Raw genomic sequence first — 25,357 nt, 5'->3', positions numbered from 1 at the left:
TGCACCATGTCTTTGTATGCCTCATGCTACAAGCAACTATTATTTATAATAGGTAGTCTTTTATCAGTAGCTTGTCATTGTATACCTCATGAAAAGGCAACTTTAACCAAAGTGGAGCATGATTCGAATGTAGAAATGTATAATCAGCCCACATAAAGCAAGTAAATGCATCATATTGGTGCACATTAAGCATATATCAAGATCCAAATGGACCCTCTAAGATGATTGCGCATTATGCTAAAAAGTATAGGCGAGAAGCATAGCCCATGTGGCTTTCCAAAGGGCAAAAAGAGCAAATTGAAGAGCGTTTGAGTCCATTGCACACACTCAGAGGCTAGCATGTACGTATGACCAGATGTATTATCTCTTGGCTGCGGAGCATTATTGAAATATCCATTAAAAAATGCATTATGCCTCCAAGGATACTGTTGCATAGCCTACCATGTTAATGCTCTATGTTGTAGTGATTGTGGGGCATAGACTAAGTCAAACTCAATTATCTATCCTTGTAGAAGAATTGATGACAATCCATCGACCTCCTCCGCCATTAAGGGCCACAACAAGCTGAAGCACTGGTTTCACAAGAGCTATCGTTGGATGTACTTCAGCCCTCGAGTCTCCTTCACCTTGGCTACTTACTTGCCCATCCCTTGCGATCCTCATTCTTACGGCTTGGTTTCAAGTTTTTAGCTCTTGGTGCTCTAAAGCTTTCCAACCCTTCCTCATTATTAGTGACACTCATACCTTTTATGTACTCCACTCTTCATTTTGCCAGCCATTATGAGCATAGCTACTCACTCCTTACGAGCACAGGCCATGGTGTAAGCTCTCTGGAGGGTGGACTCTATTACATCCTTGTCTTATCCTCTATAGTTGTGCAAGCTCCTTTATCCTCTGTTCATCATGGCCTTCTAACTCTCCCTTACAGCCTCAACTTTCGCCTCCTACATCTCACATGGCCACCTTCTTATATCATGTGCTCCTTCCTCATTTATGTTGACCTCCTGAATTTCACCTTTGCTCTTGTCCCAAGCCACATTAGCTCATTTTCCTTCTTGCCAACAATTACGTACTTAGTTGCCAACGTCACTTTGTTTGTCTTGTTGGTTGTGCTTATTTTTAATGTGCCTTCCCTTGATTCCCCCATGACTTCTCTACTCCTCTTCATATCTCCTTCCATGAATTCTCTACTCGCCTTCGTACCTCCTTCATATCTCCTTCCATGACTTCTCTACTCCCCTTCATATCTCCTTCCTCTTGTAATAGCTCCTCTTAGCACTCAAGTAATTATCTTCTACATCTTGGCACCTCCTAGCTACCTCCTTCTTCACTTTCTGGCACATTCTCTTCTTGGTATGATTGCTTCTTGAAACCTTATCGTCTTCACGCTTCCTAGCATACACCATCTTCAACTTTCATACTTACTTTGATTCATTGTTGGTGTCTTTCTCCACGAAATCTTCCTTCTATTTTTTCTTTTCCTTGAGTGGGCCCTCTTTCCTTCTGGTATGCCTGGCCCATTTTTTATCGGCTTTGTGTTTACTTCCTTGCTTGTTGCTTTCATTAGGAAAAAAGGAAGCTCATTTTGGGGCCTTGAGAGAAATTCACAAAATTTTCATTTTTCTTTCTCCTAAAATAGTAAAATATGACATAACCCCATTGACGTACGATGCAGAATTTGGTATTTCTAACATCACCAGCACGTCTGGAGTGGTCCAAAAATAGAAAGACTTTTGAAATGCTGAAAACACGGCCCTGGAGGCCCAGAAAAGGTCAAGAAGGCCTGGAAACAGTTTTTGGCATTTCAAAAGTCTTTTTGGGGGTTTGGGCCCCCCCTCCAGACACACCGGTGATGTCAAAAATACCAAATTTTGCACCCTATGTTAGATATAATAAAGTAGCTCAAATATTCTCATTGAATGCAAACTCGGCTTTTTCTTTTCTTTTTTTGATTTTTTCAACATAACATTGGCCCTCCTTTGATTGGTGGAGGGCTATTTTCCTTTTGGGCTAAAAGGCCCCAAAATGAGCTCCCTTTTTTCCTAATGACTACCCCCGTCTATAAAGGTATGTATACCTCTTTATATAATTACATGCAATTGTTGTTACCCTTCAATGTCCTTCTTCCTTTTATGTACACACACACACACAATGTATCACCCAATATCATTGAAGAAGATGAATTAGAGGATCAAGTCTTAGGTAGATGTAAAATAGATGATGATGACATAGGTGATCAATTGACTATATAGTTAGAGATAAAATTATTTGGCATGCTGGACTCAGCTCAAGATGAAGCCATTTATGTAAATCCTACTAATTGATTCTTTTGCCATCGACAAGGCTTTTTATCCTTGCCCCTTTCACTTTTATAGTGGCACTACGTACATTTGTATATTGAATTCATCATGAATACATGAGTATTTTGATCTCAAACTTGATGTACATACTCTTATATTTTTTAGCTTTCAAATGATAAAACTTGTAGCAAAAATTTATTTCAGGTATTATTGCAACCAAAGTTTTGCAATTCCATCGGTATGGAAAATTTTTACCAGTGTCGGAATATACCAACACTGGTAAAACAACTTTTGTTAGTGTCAATATATACCAACACTGTCTTAATGTCGGTATATATCAACACTAATTAGTGTCAGTATATATCAACACCAAAACTGACATAAAACCCATTTACATGCTAAACCGACAATTTTTGTTCCCATGCACACTAAACGTTAGTAGGAAAACATTGAAAAAGGACGAAGACGTAGTAGTGAGGCAGTTAAAATTTGTAGCTAGTATTTAGGACTGCCTTGGCATCAACCACTATTTCCTTATAACTTAATCTTACGTGGCTTGCCACATATTTAACACTAGTACATTATAATGTATGCATGTTTCTCCCTCATTTGCCTAAGAGATACTATCTCTGATGAGGTGATATCAAAATATAGTAATATTCTCAATAATCCCTTGTGAGAGGCCCTACTTTTCTCCTCTCAATATTTGGCAAAAGAAAGTTCTTTTCTAATTTATCATATTGCTAGATCTCTTGGTTCACTACCGATGTATATTCTTGATTGTGATAGTAAGTCGTCAGGGTATATGACACTAGCAGTCCTAAGTTTGACATTGTGTTTGTTCTAACAGAACCTTCTCTTGAATGGATGTAGATAGCAGTCCCCGACATTAGAATATGCTTCAATGCAACCACCAATAAGATTGATTATTCATTGATCTATTGGCTCATCATCATGCCACATTAGGGAGTGTAATTCCTAATGCCTTTTTACCTTATTGTATTTCTCATGTGTCATTTTAAATGTAATATTAAGAATTGCAAGAATTTTTTCACCCATGATACCAGGTCGCAAACCTCTACATGTTCCCAGGGCACACTCCTATAGGCCTAATACACACACACACACACGCGCGCGCGCGCGCGCATGCACACATGCACACACACTCATGCATTACACACATGCAAATTTAACCTTTGATTTTTTATTCCTTAAACAATGGCCTTTTATTTACACATGTTCATGTTAACCTTACAATATGATTCTACTATACTATGTCTTAATTAATTGTTACATTACACTTATATATATGTGGATTGCATTCCCCCCCCCCCCAATTCCCCAACAAACCTGTGACTTGTCTAGTTAACTTGCACTCACCTACGAAAAACTTAACCAACCCCCTACCTAACTAACCACCTCCCTCTTTTACCGAACCTTTTCTTAACCTAACCTGTTACCCCTCTTTCTACCTAATTGCTCCCTAACCTCACCCCCTAATCCCAACCCCACTCCAAACTACACCCTCTATCCCTCACCACCCCACCCTCCCCCTTCTCTCTTCCCTCCTTCCCATTATGCACCCTACCAGCCTCCCATGCACCTTTTTCTTGCATTCTTTTCGTGGTGGTAGGTTTTCTTCATCACCTCATAGTTCTTATATCCACCTTTCCAGTACTCACCTTCTTCCTCCTCTTGCTCCCCTCTGGGCTATCATCTTACTCCCCATTCATCCCTCCTTTGCTTGCCTAGTTGCACTTCTACTTCGGGATCTTAGGTCTCGAGCACATCCCTTACTGGTTGTCCTCTAATAATTCATGACATGAGCTCCTATTACCCAAGTTCTACTGACAATCTTCTGTGTTTCTCTAAATAGTTGACCTCTATTCTAACTCGCTACCTTGTTTTCTTTCCTTGCTTCCCTTCTCATTCAAGTGCACACAAACTCATTTTGTTTCTTAATTCGTACACTAAAGTGCTCCTTTTATAGTGCCGGCTACCTATATTGCCCCCTATTGTGTATATATTCTCTAAAGTTTTTTGAGGCCTTCCTTCATGGCAACGCTCATGCCTTTTATGGCATTGCCATGTTGATCTCTTTCCTTACAATTGTCTTCTCTATTTTCCTTTAGTCCCTTGCTATGACGTGTTGCCTCCAATTCTCAAGCTCAATGCTTAGGCTCTCGAACTCTTTCTCTCATGCACAAATGACAAGATCCTTGCCAGCATAGGATCTTTTTGTTCGAACTCAGAATTGGTTCTTCCTTCTACAGTGTTACAACTCCCTCGCTTTCATCAACCCTTTACTTTCCCTCCCGCAAGTGTGTTGCTTTGGCCTACGTTCAGGCTATGGTGCTCCAATTCCTTTCTACTACTTCATCGAATCACTATCTCCAAAATTCAGCCAGCCTGTCACCCACTAAAATTGCCTTACTTCTTCTTGCCATGCTTTTTGTCTCTTTTATATATATATATATATATATATATATATTACATCGTTATAGGTTTCTTGACAATTCTCCCCTTATAGAGCTATAGATTCTCACTCCTTATAGAGCATTATATTCTCCTTACATGTATATGTATTCAGGTAGATCACGTCCAAAATAGGACATAGTGCAATACCTTATTATGGTTATACATAGGAACTCTTATAATTATTTTATTGGTATAAATTATGTTGTATTATTATGGCAATTTTTTAAAATCCTAACTTTTTTGGTTTAATTTTTAAATGTTTTATAGTATTTATTTCTTCCAATGTGTTTTATGTTTTTCCAAATATAGAGTTGCCTTTGTATTTTTGTGTGTGACTCCATTGCTTACTTATATCATGGACAACGACTTAGTAAAGTTTTCTTGGGAAAATTTTGAACTTAAAAGCTTTCTTAGGATGGGTAATGCTTACTTTATTTTTAAAATCTAGGCATATCTATCCTTTTAATTATGTCTTTAATTAATTTTTGCTTTTATGTCTCTGACTACTACTACCCTTCTAACTTTTGCCCCTAAGTCTTTTGTATTTTACTTGTCTATTTGGCTTCTTTACTATTACTTGACTTCTATAGGCTCATTTACACAATTTCTTAATTATTTTCATATAACGTTGAATGTTTCCACCCCCTTTTGTTTTAACACCGTTTACTCCTATGTTATGTAGTCTCCAAAGTTTCTGTTTATTTCTCATTATTTTTAAATTATGCCATAAATATTTTTAGAATCTTAAGGTTATGTTCAAAGTTCTTAGGTAATGTGATTGCCTTCCCAAATACAATCACATTGTTTAAACAATCGGTTGGTTTGGATGGTGACAAGTAAGTGGATCCCAACCTAAAATATTGGACTACCTGATTGGATTCGACATGTTTTTACCAATCTTGAGGTTTTTTCAGTATTAGTAATCTCAATTTTGCCAGAATTTTTTGCAAACTCTATATTAGGAAAAACTCTCAATTTTGTTACAATTTTGTCAAAATATTCAATTTACTTGTGTAAAATTTTTTTTCTCGTATCTTATATATAACTTTTTACCCAACTGATGGAATTAATTGTATTGTTGGGATAAGTACATCTAAACACACTCTTTCATTTCCCAACTAGCCCGTTTGTGTTCGGCAAGTACTACCCCTTATTTATAGTGCTTCACACTATTCATGGGCTTATATCGATTTGGTTAGACGAATTGGTCTATTTGATAAAAATGGATTCAACCCTAACTTGATTACCAAATAGATCCCTAACTTTTTGGAAAAAAACACACTCCCTTGATTACGGTTTGATATTATTTCTCTCACTAATCTCTTTGTTGGGGGGTAAGTTCCACTACCCACATGGTGGGCTTACCCCTCACCATGTGGTCTTAGCCTCTAGGATGGGAGTGCCCCCACCCTGCACACACACACACACATACACACACACACACACGCGCGCGCACACACATGCACACATTTGATTAGTAGATGTATCTCACACACACAAACACTTCTTCCTTTACACACACACACACACACACACACACACACACATGTATACTTCCCGAACTATGAATTATTCTTTCATTTACCCTCATGAAATCTCCCCTTTAGACTCTCTTTTTAACCACCCCACATACCAAGCCCAATAATCATCCCATACCTCCTCTAATTCTGTCTCAACCCATGCACTCATTCGCTCCTCAACTTGTGACTTAAACTTCACTTGTGGCTTTTTTTTTTAAATTATCTAAGAATCCATATGGTTGTCTATATTCCTAGGTAAAGCGATAACAAGCCGGGGAAAACAGACATTACCTATCTACCCAAAGGTCACTATGATATTCTAACACCTAGCTTGTTTGGATGGTGACACGTAAGTGGATCCTGACCTTGGAACCTGGACTTCTTGAGGATTCCACATATTTTTTCAACATTAAGTTGATCAAATTTTCTTAATTTTGATCGAAATATTTGCAAACTCTAACTGTTGCATTTTTCAACTTAGATGTCTCAAACTTTTTTTCCTTATATGTTTCCCTTTTTTTTCTTTTTATCTAATTGATGGAATTAATTCTATGGCTCAATTATTCATGGGACTTTTTAATCTAAACACATGCTTTGATTTCCCAACTAGTGCCATACAGTTAATTCACTTTGGTTAGGCTAGTGCCATACAGTTAATTCACATCCACTGGATAATTCTTTAGCATGGATAATCCCTAGTCATTTTGTGATCTGCCTTATTTTTTACTAACTTTTATATCTAGTTTGCAGAAGTGGTTTACACATTTACTATTGGCATCATTTTTCCATTTTGACACTTATCATACAGATTCACTTTTATTCACTTATAGTCAGTAGGTGGGGAGTAAGTTCCACATGGTGGGCTTACTTCCCACCATGTGGTCTTACCCTTTGGGTTGGGAGTGGGCCACACACACACACACACACATACACACACATTTGATTAGTAGATGTATCTCACACACACAAACACTTATTTCTTTACACACACACACACCCACATATGTATACTTCCCCAACTATGAATTATTCTTTCATTTACCCCCATGGAATCTCCCCTTTACGCTCTCTTTTTAACCACCCCACACACCAAGCCCACTAATCATCCCATACCTCCTCTAATTCCATCTCAAACCATGCACTCAGTTGCTCCTTCTCAACTTGTGACTTAAACTTCACTTGTGGCTTAAATTTCTTTTAATTATCTAAGAATCCATATGGTTGTCTATATTCCTTGGTAAAGCGATAACAAGCCGGGGAAAACAGGCATTACTTGTCTACCCAAATGTAACTATGATGTTCTAACACCTAGTTTGTTTGGATGGTGGTAGGTAAGTGAACCCCGACCTTGGAACCTGGACTGCTTGAAGATTCAATCTCTTTTTTTAGCATTAAGTTGATCAAACTCAATATTATTAAAAATTCTTAATTTTGATCGAAATATTTGCAAATTGTAGCTATTGCATTTTTCAACTTAGACGTCTCAAACTTTTTTTCCTTATATGTTTCCCTTTTTTTACTTTTTATCCAATTGATGGAATTAATTGTATGGCTCAATTATTGATGGCACTTTTTAATCTACACACACACACACACACACATATGCATGCATGTATGCATTCATGCATGACACACACATGCAGCTCACCCCCCCTCCCCCCTTTTTTCCCCCTATTTAGATTATCCCAAAATTTCACCTTGATTTTTGGCCTTAAACAATGGATTTTTTCCCCCTATTCACAGTAATATTACAATATTATTTCACTATAGTATGTCTTAATTAATTGTTACACTACACTTTTGTGTGTGTGGGTGTGTGTGTGTGTATTGCATTTTCTTCCCCCCAATGAAACCCTCTACCTAACTCGCACATTTGCCTATGAAAACCTTAACTGCTAACTTAACCACCTCCTCTTTTACTAAACCTTTCCCTAACCTTACCCCATAAACCCAATCACACTTTAAACTACACTCTAGTTCTCTATCCCTAACCACCCCACCCCCTTTTCGCTCTTCCCTCGTTGTTGTTAGGCACCACCAACCTCCCGCATACCTTTCCCTTGCATTCTTTTCGTGGCAATTTTTCTTCATCACTCAATAGTTCCTCTCGCCACCCTTTCAGTACTTGCCTTCTTCCTCCCCTTGCTCCCCTCCCACCAACCATCTTACTCCCTGCTCGTCCCTCTTGCTTGGCCTACTTGTGCTACTTTAGGTGCTCAGGTCTTGTGCTTCCCCCTTAATGGTAGTCCTTTAATAATTTGTGACACAAGCTTTTATTTCCCATCATCCATAGACAACCTGTTGACTTGCTCTAAGCAGTTGAGCTATATTTCAACCCAGTTGCCTTGTCTCCTCTCCTTGCTTCCCTTCTTATTCAAGTGCACAATGCAAACTCATTTTGTTGTTTAGTTCATACACTCAACTGCTCCTTTTTATAGTGCCAGCTGCCTGCATTGCCCCCATGTTGTGTAAATACCCTCTAAGGTTTTTCGTAGCCAAACTTCATGGCAACCCTTGTGCCTTTCATGTCATCACTTGTCCATCTCTTTCTTTATGGTATTCTCCTCTATTTTCCTTTAGTCCCTTCCTTTGATGTGTTGTCTCCAATTCAATAGGCTCACTGCTTAGGCTCTCCAACACTTTCTCTCATGCACAAATGATAGAGCCTTGCCAAAATAGGATCTTTTTATTCAAACTCAACGTTGGTTCCTCCTTCTACAATGTTTATGACTCCCTCTCTTGCATCAACCCTCTACTTTCCCTCCTGCAAATGCGCCCCTTTGGCCTATGTTTAGGCTCAAGTACACCGGCTCCTTTCTACTACCTTAATGAATCATTGTCTTCAGAATTTAGCCCACCAGTCACCCACTGCAACCACCTCACTTCCCCCAAGTGTAGGTTATGAGGATGTTGAAGTGATTAGGGAGGACCTAGCTGCCAACCACAACATGAGTTCTAATAAGGAGTATAGCTTATGACATGAAGCAAACAATGAATACTTTCATTACATGTACTTTATGTTAGATATCAATGCTCCACTCTCGTGTAACTACGTGAGAACTAGCTAACTCTACTTGTAAGACCCCATATGAGGAGAAGGCATTTGAGTAGCTCAGTTATCCGGTAGGTCCTAGTTTGGACACCAGATGGGGGCCATGTGTGGCCTGATGGCTGGACGGCTTTAGATAGAGTTGGCACACTGCCAACTAGGCTACATGCAAGTGCGGGAAGGCATCCCATGATTGACCGCATTGAGGGTAGATAGAGCATTTATTGGGGCAGCCCACTTTCGAGTTACGGGGCCCGTTTGGAGCCCCAGATGATCCCGGATGGCTCTGGCCCCGAATGGAGCCCGTAGGTTAGTTGCTCTATTCTGTGCCACGGTTCTATCATGTGGTTGGTGGCCTACCTCTAGTTAGCCGTTTTGGGCAAACTAGGTCGGTCACACAATTGGGTCTAACTGACTACAACTGGTGGCTATATAAGAGCAAGCCCGTGAAGCCCATTATCATCACTGGCTACAGCAACCTGATTCCTTAGCATCCAGCCTCCATCCTCTATTGTTTCCAGCATGCCATCGAAGCTTCTCACATAGGAGCGCACGGCTGGGAGGCAATGCCATCTATTGTATCAGTTTTACAGTAATTAAATTTTTTATTCTCCATACTATCTACTTTTCTCTCTTGCATACGAGATCCTGTTATCTATTGAGCCAGATGTTGTATTGTTTTCTTACATGGCATCAGAGCTTGGGCTCTAGTAAGAAGATTTGGTAGTGTGTTTCTGTTTGCAAGCAGATTGTGAGAGATGGCCCAGCCCGCAAGACTGCGAATCCCACCGTTCAGCAAAAGCAAAAAGTTGGATGGCACTAACTATCCACTCTGGAAGTTCAAGATGAAGACCATCCTAAGTACATACGAGCTTTGGGATACTGCTACCGGGGTGGACGTCAAGCCGGTTGTGAGACCAAATCTAGCCAATGTAGGACAACAGATAGTACCAACTACGGATGAGATTCTCACGTGGACAAGAAGAAATGCAGATGCGTTGTGTTCTATTGTCTGCAGTGTAAGTAACTTTGTCATGGCATTAATTTAACATGTCACCACAGCGGAGGAGGCATGGACGGTCTTGAAAAATCAGTACGAGACCACGAATCAGACATGGATTCAGAATCTGGAGACTCAACTCGCGAACGAGAAACTGAAATGGCAGAGAAGTTCATCACTAGGGTGAAGAATCTGCGCGATCAGATGACTGTGATTGGCATCAGCATCATCAGCGAGAATCTCGCATGAAGGTGCATATGGATTCTCCCACCAAAGTACGACGGTCTTGTTACGGCACTGAATACGCAAAACAAAAATCTGCCCCTCAACTTTGAGGATTTCAGCGCAATGCTTCTGGAGGAGGAGATGCGTTAAAAGACGAGGAATGGAGAAGATTCGGTTTTCTCGGCTAGATCAAAGAAAGGTAAGGGTAAGGACTCTGGTAACCCATCTTCTTTGGATGATAAAAAAAGAAAGAAGATCAAGTGCTTCTATTGCAACAAGGCAGGGCACAAGTAGAATGAGTGTCGGAAGAAGATTGCAGATGAGAAGAATGGAGTAAAGAAAGAGTCCAGCAATGTGCTGGCAGTACTAGTAGAGCTGTTTGTAGCAATTGAGGAGATTTGCACGGAGGCAGTTCATGTACCTGCGGAAGAACCTTGGATTATTGACAGTGGTGCATCGCGCCACATGACCAGTCATAAGGATTGATACACCTCTCTACATAGTCAGATGGAGTTGTAAAGCAGTTGTTCGATGTTCTTTATGTTCCAGATATCAAGAGGAACTTGTTGTCCGTTTCTGCAATCACAGATTGGGACCTCAAAGTTCACTTCGATAAGAATGGTGCATAAATTTTGGATCTTCAAGGGAAGGTCATTGGTAAAGGTACACGGCACAACAACATCTATGAACTCTCAACTTTCAGTGCTCGAGCCGATGTGAGCAACACTAAGCTGTGGCATGAGAGGTTTGGTCATCTAAACCTTAGTTCTTTAAAGGAGATGCATAAAAGTGGAATGATTGCAGACCTACCATAAATTACAGATCTACTCGATGTATGTGAAGCTTGCATGATGGGCAAGCAACATCGGCAGCCCTTTCCTAAAGAGGCCAATAGGGCAAAGGCTCTTCTAGAGCTCGTTCACACGGACCTCTGCGGAAAGATGGAGACAAAATCTTTGGGTCGTTCTTACTACTTCATGACACTGATCGATGACTATAGTAGAAGGATATGGATATACTTCCTGAAGACTAAAGATGAGGCTTTTAGTAAGTTCAAAGAATGGCATGTAATGGTCGAGAAAGAAACAGGGAGGAAGGTGAAGAAGTTGAGATCAGATAGAAGTGGAGAGTCCACATCAAGTGAATTCGAAAGTTACTGCAAAAGTCACAGGATCAAGAGGCGGAAACCCCCGCCACATACACCATAACAAAATGGAGTAGCAGAGCACAAGATGTGCATCATCTACAAAATGAGCAGGAGTATGATGAAAGGGAAAGATTTGCCAAAGACTTTTTGGGTTGAAGAATGTAACACGACAGTTTACATTTTGAATTGTAGCTACACGAAGGCTGTGAATGGGATGACTCCACTGCAGGGCTTTTCTGGTAAGAAACCTTCAGCTGCACATTTCAAAGTTTTTGGATGTGACTGTTTTGTGCATGTCCCTGATGCTAACAGGACCAAATGCTGGAAGTGTATTTTCTTGGGCTATAGTGAAGAGGTGAAGGGTTACCGTCTCTATAATCCTGTTACCAAGAAGGTAATAGTAAGTCGTGATGTGGTCTTCTCAGAATAGCCGCATCAATTGGAGGAGGATGTTTCCTTCCCAGACAACCAAGACCAGGTTATCCATCCAGTACAACCACCAATACCAGACTGAACTCCCCCAACAGTGCTTGGGAGGATTCAAGATAAAGAAGAGGAAGAAGAGCCTACAGAACCACAATGGCAACGGCCATTCCTGAATTGGGTAAAGTAGCTTTTGCACGGCAAAGAACCTCTAGCCATTGAGGAGGAACCATCCGAACACTGCCGGTCCAAGAGATTAGAGGAGCAAAGAAGGGTGCAGAAACACTTGGTCAACTATGCTTTGATGAAAGAGGTGATCTGTGCTGAAGAATCCAAGTGTCTTGAAGAGGCACAGGGTGATGATAGGTGGATGGAGGCTATGCAGTCGGAGTATGGCTACATAATGAAGAACAACACTTGGGACCTTGTGGATTGACCACCAAAACGCAATGTCATCAGCACCAAGTGGGTGTACAAGACAAGTACAAGTCCGACGCCACGTTGGATAAGTACAAGGCTCGACTCATGGCAAAAGGATTTGCACAAGTACATGGTTTTGATTATTAGGGTACTTTTGCTCCCACAGCTCGACTAACCACAATTTGCAGTGTTTTGGCTTTAGCAGCACAGGAAAGTTGGCTCGTCTTTCAGATGGATGTAAAAGCTGCCTTTTTGACTGGAGATCTCAAGGAGGAGGTATACGTGGAACAACCACCAGGTTTTGTGATCCTCGGTCTAGAAGGTAAAGTCTGTAAACTAAAGAAGGCACTTTACGAGCTGAAACAGGCCCCATGAACGTGGTACTAGCGGATTGATGCCTACTTTCTGTAAAACGGGTTCAGGAGGAGCCCATCTGATGCAAATTTGTATATCTATAGAGAAGAGGCAGGTGTATGATCGTGGTCTTTTATGTGGACGACCTTGTCATAACAAGCAACCATGAAGTTTTAAAAGATCTTGCAGACAAAGTAGTTGCTAGGAAGAGAGTTTGAAATGACAGACGTCGGATTGATGCATTTCTGTTTGGAGATTGAAGTTTGGCAAGAACCAAAACAAATCTTCATCTCATAGCTGAAGTATGCTGGAGAGATATTGAAGGCATTTGGCATGGTTGAGTGCAAGACAGTTAGCACCCCTATGGAGGTTGACGTGAAGCTCTCAAATGAGGATTCATCACCACTGGTGGATGAAGAAAAGTACAGAAGGCTTGTGGGCAATATGATTTACTTGTGCAACATGCGGTCGGGTATCAATTTTGCGACTGGTGTACTAAGCAGGTTTTCCAATAAGGGAGAATCATTGGAGGGCAGGGATGTAGGTGCTAAAATACATCAAAGGCACACTTGATTATGGCATCACCTATACCAAGGGCAACATTTTGATTGGATTCTGTGACTCGGATTGGGCAGGAGACATGGACAGTAGGAGATCAGTGACAGGTTACTGTTTCTCACTTGGATCTACAGCTGTGTCATGGGTCAACAAGAAGCAACCTACAGTTGCTCTTTCTTCTACCGAGGCTGAGTACAAATCAGCATGTTTTGCTTCTTGTGAGGTAGTGTGGTTGAGGAGGACTTTAGGGGACATGAGTGTAGTGCAGAATAAACCTACGCAGTTATCATGTGACAATCGGAGTTGCATGGCAATTGCAAAGAACCCTGTGTTCCATGCTCGCACAAAACACATTGAGATTCAATATCACTTTATACGCGAGCTCATTATGGATGGAGATGTCGACTTAGTGTACTGTCCGACTACAAAGAATGCTACAGACATCTTCACGAATGCTCTTGGAAGAGACTTGCTGGAGAGGCATCTTCATCGACTTGGCATTGGGCCAAAAAAGTGAGTTCACTTGCAGGTGGACATTGAGGGGGGGTGTTAGATATCAATGCTCCACTCTCATGTCACTATGCGGGAACCAGCTAACTCTACTTGTAAGCCCCCCATATGAGGAGAAGGCATTTGAGTAGCTCGATTATTCAGTAGGTCCTGGTTTGGACACCAGATGGGGGCCATGTGTGGCCTGATGGCTAAACGGCTTCAGATAGAGTTGGCACACTACCAACTAGGCTACATGCAAGTGCAAAAAGGCATCCCATGACTGACCGCACTGAGGGTAGATGGAGCATTTTTCAGGGCAGCCCACTCTCAGGTTGCGGGGCCCATTCTGCGTGTGGTCGGTGGCCTATTTCAGGACCGACGGTTGGCTGTTTTGGGCAGACTGGGTCAGTCACCCAATTGGGTCTAACCGACTACAACTGGTGGCTATATAAGAGCAATCCTGTGAAGCCCATTATCATCATTGGCTATAGCAACCCTGATTCCTTAGCATCCAGCCTCCGTCCTCTACTATTTCTAGCATGCCTAAAGCTTCTCACACAGGAGCGCACGGCTGGGAGGCAGCGCCATCTATTGTATTAGTTTTATAGTAATCAAATTTTTTATTCTCCATACTATCTGCTTTTCTCTCTTGCATACGAGATCCTGTTATCTGTTGATCATAGAGGTTGTATTGTTTTCTTACACTTTGAACTTGTTGATGCTTTAAATATATCGAATGGATTAATGTCTCAGTTGGTTCCACTCACGCCTCAGTTACTTGGTGCCAGGTTGAAAGATGGCCTCTCTTGCACTCCACATGTAGCTTGTTGCAAGCATTCCTACTTGGTGCTTGGTGGTAGAACGGGCTTCGTGAGCTAATGGGGTCTACTTGTGTGGGAAAAAACCACATGAAGATGGGTGGAATGAGTAAATAACACAAATATGCCAAGACAACAACTATAATGCAAAGAAACTTGTATCAATTGAGGGCCGCAATCGGTACAAATAGCAAGGGGCTACACAGACACTCGCCTCGGTTCAATGAAAACCACCGACTCAATAGGATTCAAGGCTCACTTGGACTTACCACTCATATAAGACACGTAGCATGAACCAAAAGGTCTAGCTTTCTAATACTTTATTGTTCTTATAGGTTGGTTTACATTCCAACAAGCATGCTAGCAACCAACTTACTAAGATCCTAACAGGGAATCTACCTAGACTGCTAACTCTAATTGGACCATAATATTGGTGACTTGCTGCCTGTCCTTGCTATTTGGAGACCCGTCGCTTGGCGTTTGGCTACTCAATCAATCGGCAAACCAAGGTGCATGATTTCCTTGCTCTTAGTTCTAGTTTTATGTTAACCAAGGGTCAACATTTTTCCTTGGCTCAGCTTCATCCATGCCCTGTCAATGTTGCTTTCTTTAAGGATTGGCGTTGACAAGATATTCTTCAAAATTTGATGATATACGAGACTTTGGATATCATCAAAGATGCTTCTTGCATTTTTGAGGCACCGAGTTTGGCAAAGTCAGTGAGAGTGGCCATCGAGTAAATATTCTAAGGGAATTGCCCGTGTTTGGCAAAGTCATCGAGAGTGGCAGTCGAGTATATATTCTAAGGGAATGACCTAGGCTAGCAATTGATACAAAACTTGGGAATGAAAAGGGGTATCAATAGCCACATCTAAGGTCCAATAAGTGACTTGTAAATCTTCTCTACCAGGAATGGCCCACAAAATATCCGATGGTATATACATGGATGTGGGCAAAACTTCCACTGTAGGAGACAGAGGCCAAATGGGTGACGGGACTCTGAGATACCTAGAGATGATGAAACTATTGGTGATCGGGATATCTCTAGCTCATCCAGCACCAATAAGGTGCACACAATTGATGCATCCAAAGAATGTTGAACAAAATGTGTCCGGTTGGTGCCTAGATTTGGGGTTGGTTGGGAGCCCATCATTTTAGATTTTGGGGTACATGCAATCCTGGCAAGGGTATGCACTAAAGAAGGGGTACTTGAGGACAAACATTTTGTAAAAATTTTAATAACCCTTTACTAAAAAGTGGTGAAACCCACAAAATTGCCAAAGTTGAGTAAGATTCATGGGCTCAAAAATTTTCTCAATGGCTTTGATTTTACCTAGCTTGATGCAAATACCTTCTTTGATTTTACTTGGTTTGGTGTGAATAACTTCTTCACATGGCTAAGAAATATACCAAGACACATAGAGAAAACACTTCTAGCCGTGCTGAGAGATATGCTTGCTTGTCTGCATTTGTCAAAGAATTTGCCCAAGTACATGAGATGCTTGGTGGCTTTCATGTACACACACAAATAATAATCCAAGGAAATGGCAATGAACTCGATGAGATAACCTCAAAAAGTATCAACCATAAACCTCTCAAATGTGGAAGGTGCATTTCGCAACCCAAAAGGCATGACTTTTATGGCATAAGCACCCCATTCTATAATGAATGCTATTTTTTATTTATCTTTAAGGGCAATGGATATCTGATTATAACCATTGTAGTCATCCATGAATGAATACATCTCATGTCCTGCAACTTGGTCCGGGATCCCATCTACAAATGGAACTAAAAATGGATCCGACACTGTTTGGGCATAATAAGATTTAGATAATTAACACAAACATAGAGCTTGCCATTTTTCTTTGGTACCACAACTATCAAGAATTGCCAATCACTCCAATCAATGGCGTAAATAAGCCCTACCTGAATCAACTTGTCAAGTTCAACTTTGATTTGTTTGGCATAGTTTGGATTTATCAGGTACCATTTTTACTTGGCATCTAGAAACCAGGTGTAGTTGATGCTGACACACTGCCAATGGCACTCCATGTAGGTATGTATAACTCCATCCAAGACATCCTTATATTGCGGGACCACTAACTTCAATTTTCATTCTGGTTACTCGAGAGGATCTTCATCTTCCGCGTACTATTGATGAGGTGAACCTTCGTGTTGACAGTGGTAACTGTGAACATGCCCATTGACTAATGGAAACAATCTTTAGGATGAACTCGCCTTCCATCTACTGGTATTCTATGTGCGACTGGACTTGGTCCTTATGGTGGTTTTTCAGCTCGATCACGCACTTGAGAAGGTGCAAGGGTTGGTGCTAGTTGCTAAAATTCAAGTACAACAAGACTTAAATTCCTTTGCTTGGGTACCGCACCCTTGGATGGTTCTCAGCTTACCTTGTCATGACCATGGCCTGTTTCTTGATCGAAATCCCTCCTATCACCATGGTTACATTCCTGTTCTACCTCTTACACTACAAGTAGAATTCTTTTTTCATTCTCAGCTCAAGGCCAGCCCTACCTCTATCCTAGATGCTTCATTTTGATACCCAAACCTAGGCCTTCGGCGGTTTGAGTATTGGCTCCCTGAGTTCTTCAATATGGAGACTTTCTGTGTGGATCACTACTTAGAATATTCCATCCACCATGTGAAGGTTGCTTCTTGATTGAAAAATTTAGGTTGTCTCGGCTAGCTCCACCATAGCCAGCTCAGTTTCTAGTGTTGGTGTAGTAATCAAAACCTGTTCCTCTTAGTCCACGACTGGTACTTCATCTAAATAGACCAGACCATTTTCGAGGTGTTGCAACTAGACCCCGCAGCTTTGCCTGCTCATCCATGCCTATTTCAAAATCCATTGTAGCCTCTCTGTCTCCTAAATCTTGCCACCAAAACCCATCCCTCTAGGGCCACGATCGGTACTTCATCTAGATAGGCCAGACCATTATCGAGGGGTTGCAACTAGGCCACGTGGGTTTGCTTGCTCATCTATGCCCATTTCAAAATTCATTTTGCAGCCTCTCTGTCTCCTAATTCTTACCACCCTTTATGGCCTTTGTGCAAGTGTTCCTCTCTCCTAGCCATGTATCATTTTCTTCTCTCTACACGTGTATCATACATCTTCAAATGCCTGGACGATATCAAGTGTCACCTAGAAACTCTCCTCGGTCCAAACACCAATCTCATCAAATAGGTGCATAGGATTCTGAGATCAATGGCTGACACACTAAGATATCTTCTCAAATACTGTGCTTACAACCATAGCTCATCACATGTCCACATGAACTATGGCTTGGGAGTTTTTCCTCTGCTCTCAAAACTAACATCACTCAATAGTGGTGCATCTAGCCCTACACTAGACAAAAATCTCAAAATAACCATCAAAATACTTTTTGGAAAAAACAAAAGAAACCCTATAAAAATACTATTATAAGGAATGATTTCTTGTACCAGGGCATGGGCCAAAATGCGAAGGAAGCAGACAGTGAAGAGGGCGAATTGAGACAGAGAAAACCATGAGAAAGAGGGGAGAAATGGTGGAGAAACAAGGGGAGAAGGGGACATTTAAAAGGGGGAGGGGGGAAATTTAGAAGGGGATGGGGGAGAAAAGGGAAATTTAGAAGGAATCGGATAGGGGAGAGGGCGAATTGAGATAGAGAAAACCATGAGAAAGGGGGGGAAGAAAGGATGGAAAAAAGAGCGGTTAACGGAGGAGAAGGGGATGGGGGAGAAAAGGGAAAGTAGGAGGAGGATGGGAAATTTTGAAGGGGATGAGGAAGATGGTAAATTTAAAATGGGAAATTTAGAAAGGGATGGGAAAGGCATGCGAAACAGGGAGAAAGGTGGAAAAAAGAGGGGAGAACAAAGAAGGGGAGAAAGGAGGAAGAAAAAAGGGGAGGAAAGGGTATATATCGATAAAGGATTATGCTTGTGGCACCTAAAGGGATGTAAATAGCATGGGATCTTTATTAAAGACATGAATCATAGGGACAAACAAACCCTATGCATGCTTTGAGATACTTTCCTAAAGGTATGTAGATCTCCCCTTCCCCTTCTTCTCATCTCTTCTCCCCATCCCTCCTTCCCCCGCTTTCCCATCCCTCCATACCCATTCCCCTCAAGCATGTTCTCTCATCTCCCTTCTCCCTCTTTGTTTTAGAATCTCTTTTTCTCATTGGTACTATGCCTTTGTTTTGTTGCACATATATTCTACATTGCGGAGTTGTTCCAAATGGCCTACAACTAGTGGTCATTCAAAAAGTTCTCAGTTTCTAATACATTGTGCGTCTTTGCAATCCCAATCCCCATGAGGAAGAAAAAATCACTCAGAAGATGTAGCAAGAGCACATGAGGTTTGACAGCATGCACTCTCGGTCTCAAGCCCCATCACAAGCATCAGAGGCGTAGGCACTAGTTGCCATCACTCCCATTGTACGACTAGATCTCATTCACATGGTTCAAATACCAGCTAGCATTCATGTGATGATGATTTCCCACATGATGATGTCCCTATTCACTATGCTATTCATGGTGAGATAGGGTCCTCATTATGGATGGAAATGGGAACGTTGTACTCTCACAAATGTGGCAACTATGCTATATTGCATTCAAAGAAGTCATGATGGACTTCAGGTCACAACCAAAAGAAAATAAGAACGATGTCCTGAAGAGTTTTTTATGCTTGAGCATCTCACCTTTGCCTCGAGATGTGGATGCTAAACAAAATTGCAGATTGTTTGAAGTATTGAAAGGACGGAATTCAAAAGGTCGCAAGAGAGTTGCATTCAATCTGTTGTCATAAGAGCATGACTAGAAGAAGGCAAGGGAAAGAAATACTTTGACAAGCACCAACAACATGGCAAAGATGCAAAAGCTTGTATAGAAAAAGTGAGGCAAGGGAAAGAAATCCTTCGACAAGCACCAGCAACATCGCGAAGATGCAAAAGCTCATATAGAAAAAGTGGGGCAATCACGTTTCAAGTTGGGGTTCAAAGCTAGATTTATGGCATACATTGTAAGTTGTATCTTTTCTTCTTTTCTCCTACATCTTTCTCTACTTCCTTTTCCTTACATATCCATCTCGTGTGTCTTACCATGTAATCTTTCAAACATATAGAAGCATGCTATACGTCAAGGCTATGACTCTACTGAATATAAGTATGCTGATACGATTGCTCTCCTCCAAAGGTTGGAGGATAAATTTCAAAAAATCTTCTTTGATGTAAGAAATTCTCGAGCCTTAAACCCAAAAATTTAATATATGCAAGCATGAACGTTAAGAGAGTTTCTAAATATGTACCTTTTGTGTCTTTGACATGTAGACTAATGAGGCCAACCTTCACATCCGCGAGCAATGGTTGGAAGACAAGGAGAGCAATCATGCAAGTGGTGAGCACTCAGAAGAAGGAGGAGATGATAGCCACTCCAATGATGAGTAGCAAAAAGCCATCTACTGAATGGAGCCTTTTTGGGGTTAGCCAGAGTTTAGCTACTGTGGTAGGGGAGGCCGACTTGTCCTTAAATGTCATTTTTGGAATGAATGTTTAACAATGAAATACTTGTATACACAAATTTTACCTATTGAAAATTTTAAGGAAGATTGGGACTATTTTAGCCCTTCTCTTCCCTTAAAAAATATTTACAATTTGCTACCTTCAATATAATCACATCGAAAACATTTTGGGTTTAGTAGTAATAGTGTCTATACAATCATCGATATGTATTGACACTTATATGGATAATTTTTTAATGCTTCCATAGCAATAAGTATATCCATAATTATTTTGACAGTTTTACTCTCTTTTTTAAAAAATCATAATTATTCCATTGATATAATGATGCAAATAGTTGTAGTGGCCACTTTCCTACCCCTACATTTGCCTCATATACATACAAATTTACTTCACGCGTGACCTCACTTGCATGCACGAATCACGACTACATGCAACAAATCATCAGTAAAAGGAAAGGTGCATCACATGCGCTTGTAAGCACTATGCTATTTTTAATGCATGCAAACTTAGAACCTTCATCTTTTTTCCAGAAGCTCTCTGGCTGGTAATATAGACCAGAACGATAGCAAACTACTTTGCTAATCACCACACCTTCCTTGATCTACAAAGTTGTACCTTTGTGATCCTATAATTAACGCTAAAGGACTCGAGGAGTAGTCTATAGATGAAGAAACTACAAATTTGCACCTTCTTCAATCTATTCAAGATCACAAATCAACCTTTCAACATAGCCAATGAATCCAATTCACGATGAAAAATTAGCACAAATAGGTGCATATACCCACAAATTGATTGCGGCTCAATTCACATTGCTTCAAGCTTTGATTATCGTTATGAGAGCCTCCACATGACACAATCATAACCAACTCATGACCTATCAACCAATTCACAAATTTTCCTTCTCGCCAGCAAGCCCCTGTCAAAAAACCCAAATCACAATTCTCATTCTATATATATATATCTGTAATTCATCAACTCCTTCACTAGCCTTTGTACAAACATATATCAAATTGAAACCTCTACAGCTTGCTTCAAAATGCTCTATCTGTTATGGAAATGATTTTCCACAAATATTTTCTTACTAGGGAGGATTATGAAAATCGGAGAGTGCCAGGGTATCAATTGTGGTGTCACATGGATAGACATTACAAGGATATGGATTGAGGTGTTGTATGGAGAGACAATACAAGGGCACCGATTGAGGTATTACATAAATGAATTTTGTCAAGCTAGATGGTTGTATTGTGAGGGATTCCATGGTAATACGAATGTCACTAATGTGAGTAGTTTTATTATAACTACATGTATTTGATGGTTGCGTATTTTGATCTTTGTATATCAAGCATAATCATGTTAGGACTAGTTGGTGTGACAATTCATCAATTGATTGTTACTAATAATTGGAAACTTGAGTATAGATGATGAATTTCATATCAAGGAATGCAGATAGTGAAAATATGAAGTATTGAATTTGATAAAGGCCATGGGCCAACGTTGTAAATTAATGTATGTTAAGCCATGGGCTAATTTTTATTTTTTGGGGGGGATGTCATAGTAAGCTGTGAAATTGTGAGCAAGGGATGCTTTTTGATGCACTAATAATGGCTATTTTAACTCTTGATAAATCCTCTAGATGGAAAGCTAGAGCCACCATCTAGAGAGGGCAAATTGGACCCCATGCTGTGTCATTTTATTTCTCTCTTCCTAGTTTCTTTTGATTCCTTTGTACAATTAGAGCGAGGCCACTCTCTAGTGGGAGAGATGATAAAACTCTTTCTTCCTAGTTTCTTTCGATTCCTTTGTACAATTAGAGCGAGGCCACTCTCTAGTGGGAGAGATGAAGACTTTGTACACACGTGGGGCCAATGATCTTCACATCTCTGCTTATATTCTTTCACTCGTAACGCCAAATACACAACTGAGGTCTATTGCAACCTAAAGCAAGAGGAATGTTACAAAATCTCGCTAGGGATGATTATGAAAATTGGATACCATGTGAGTGTACCAATTGACGTGTCGCACAAAGAAATCAATGCATCCGTATTTTGCCATGCTAGACGGTTAGTATTGTGGGTGATTCCATGTTAACACTAATGTCACTAGTGTGACTGGGTTATTGTGTGTAGTCGTATTTAATGGTTGTGTATTTTGATGTATTAGGTGTTGGGATTAGTTAGTGTGATGATTCATCAATTCATTGTTACTAACACAATTGGTGGTTTGAGTACACATGATGAGTTGGATAACGAGGAACAGAGATGGTGAAGATAATTCCGATTGAGCGAAGTATCAAATGGTTGACAAAAGCCATGGGTCAATATTTTACTATCATAAAATAATGTATATTAAATGGGATGAGGAGCTCATGGAGCTATATTGAGCAATCCCTCCCCTTGTTTGCAAAGGATATATTCTTAGTGGCCCTTTTTTCATTTTCAATGAAATATTATAAATACTCTAGTGAAATATTATAAATACTCTAGATGAGAAGCTAGAGCCAGAATCTATAGAAGGTAGATTAAACCCCATGATGCATCGCTTTAGTTCTCTCTCTTTCCTCCTTTGATTCCTTTATTCTATGTTAATGTTATTCATAAATTTGTGGGCATGGTTAATTCTTTCATGACACAATCCAAGAGGACAAACCTCCACCAAACAAGCTCAAAATCTCATAGAGACAAGTCCTCGTGCAAATGAGGATTTGCACGCTTTTGTAATGGCAATAGCGTGCCTCTGATACCAATTGAGATAGGCACTAGCCCCAATCTTGGGTGTGAGCTATGTTCTACTTTGACACTAAGGCGTGCAAAACCACCACATATTAGAAAGACCATATAGGGGGAGTTGGCAAGCTCACCTTCCATCCATTGATAAGTGTAAAGGACAACCCTCCAAGCGTGAGGTTAGCCAAGAATTACGCCCCATCCATGACCACAACCCCGTGTCACATGCCATGGGAGTCCACCAATCCAAATGTTTGATCAAACTAGGCATAGGCATGTTCAAGGTCTTAGTATCCCAAGTTCATCCCAAGGGATTCCTTTAAATGAGCTCGTGACTCATATATTTGGACTTACCCAAGGGTGTCCCTATCTTAAGGGCTCATGCTATGACGTTGGGGTCATAACACTGTTGGTGGAAAGCCAACCTTAGTATTTAGAAGTAATATTAAATGATAACAACTAAGTGCCAACCTTGCAAATAGGGGCTAAGATGAATAGTACAAAGCTCTTGGTGGCACCAAATCTTTGCAAGAGGACATAAAGCAACCTTGAGAAAGTACAAAGAATGCTCTAAATACTTAGTGATGAGCTCTTGGGCAAATAGCTTAATTTGAAAACAATTGATAAGCTAACATTCTATAGAACAATAGCTTTGTTGTTTGCTCTTTGGAGTTTGGGCTTGGGGCCTTGAGCCTAGCAAAGCTACTAGATTACTAGTTCTTTTTTTTAAAACCAACAATGCTTGCATGAACCCTGTTGTATGTAAAACCACATGAGGGTCCAAGGCAGTAGCATTAAGGAAAGGGGTGCAATACTCCATCAACAGGCTGCTTGAACAACAAATTCAACCAAATGGCATCTCGAACAACCCAATGAATGAGAACATACTCATGGACTCCAATGCATAAATTCTAGCAAAATTCACATGTGATGTCTATCTATTAGTGCATGGGTCTTTGTGTGCTTGTGTGCCCTTATCGATTCTTTAGTGCTTCAAAAAATTCAACCCTACATTATTGTATACTCTACAGCATCAATGTAATGAGGCCTTTTGAGGTGACCACATGGTTCATGCTTGTCAAACCCTCCTCAAACATCATGGACAACCTAGCTACCAATCTTGACATGCCATGACTCATTTTTGAACATTTTATGAGGTTTTAATTTTGGGTATTTATGTTTTGCATACATCCCTTAGGGTTGGTACACACCGCCCATCCAATGCGCACATTGCACACAGGGCTGCTCACAACTAGGACATAGGCCTCTGCGTTAAACTGCCCTTGTGGAGCAGCATGTGTTGACTATCGCACCATTGATTGCCCAACATTGGGCACCCAAGAGCCCTTGCCCAGTCTCATGTCCATCAACTGTGTAAAGGGACACCTCAATTAAGCATACTCATCGGCTCCACGCACCAACGCTTCTCGATGTGTACAAGCCCTTGGGTTATCCACAATACAATACGAGGGTGGAGTCTCGGGTGATGTGCGGCGGGTGGACGGCAAAAGTAAGGAGCATATCCACGTGAGCAAGTTCCAAGGGGGTGGTAGCGACATGTAACACACAAGAGGGGGCAATGATGGAGGGGAAGGATTAGGGGGGTTCTAATGAGAGTGGATTAAGGGACCTAATCTGGGATTAGAAGCAATTAGCAATGGCGCGAATTGATATTGTTAAATGAAGAAAAAGAACCTGTTCTTCGAGTTGATCATCTTCTTCATTCCTCCAAACAATTTCAGGAAATCAATCTCCGACATCATCTTTTCAGCTCACAATCTTCCAGCTGATCACCATTTTCGAGCTGGAAATCAATCTCTCCGGCATCTTTCCCTTCCCGTAATCCATCAACTGTTTCAAAGAATCACCATTTCGCTTGCAGGAAATCAATCTCTCCGGCATCATCGCCTTCAGGTAATCCATCTTTTCCATCCACATTTCGTGCATTTCCATAATCTACTTGCTCGAAACGGGTAAGCTGAAGCTTCCTTTCGACCATTTTCCACTCAATGTAGCCAACCTGCCTTTACCTCCCATGACAAGTAGCTTTCGCGCAAGCGCTGTCGCATCATACGCTTCACGTTTGCATCCCCTTCGGTTTAGATTTCTCGCTTCTTCTTCTTTATTTTTTTTTCCTCGCATTTTGAGTGCTTCAGCTGCAATAGGCTACGTCAGATCGACCAGCTTTGCTTTTCTTCACATCAGAAGTACCATTTTCCTACATATGAGCGCTTGGGCTGCACGACCTACCTCAAGTTCATAAAATGCTACAGACACCAAAACGCTTGCCTGCGGTAATATTTGTGAACAAGGGAAAACGTATAT

The 25,357-nt window shown here is 40.8% G+C and overlaps 1 protein-coding gene across 1 annotated transcript in view; it reads right to left on the bottom strand.

Moving 5' to 3' along the window:
• LOC147885822 (uncharacterized) overlaps positions 1-25,031 on the bottom strand; it is a 53,124-nt gene extending 28,093 nt beyond the window's left edge. Inside the window, exon 1 of the mRNA XM_087396224.1 lies at positions 24,901-25,031. Within this exon, the coding sequence (XP_087252350.1) occupies positions 24,901-25,031 (131 nt within the window). The remainder of the gene's footprint in view (positions 1-24,900) is intronic.
• Positions 25,032-25,357: the final 326 nt, after the last annotated feature.

This window comes from Dipteris shenzhenensis, chromosome 25 (assembly GCF_047967505.1).
Source record: "Dipteris shenzhenensis isolate YYH24624 ecotype China chromosome 25, Dip_SZ_1.0, whole genome shotgun sequence".
NCBI classification, from domain to species: domain Eukaryota; kingdom Viridiplantae; phylum Streptophyta; class Polypodiopsida; order Gleicheniales; family Dipteridaceae; genus Dipteris; species Dipteris shenzhenensis.
Note: the sequence above shows the minus strand (reverse complement) of the source record. Positions and strands in the feature narration are given on the sequence as shown.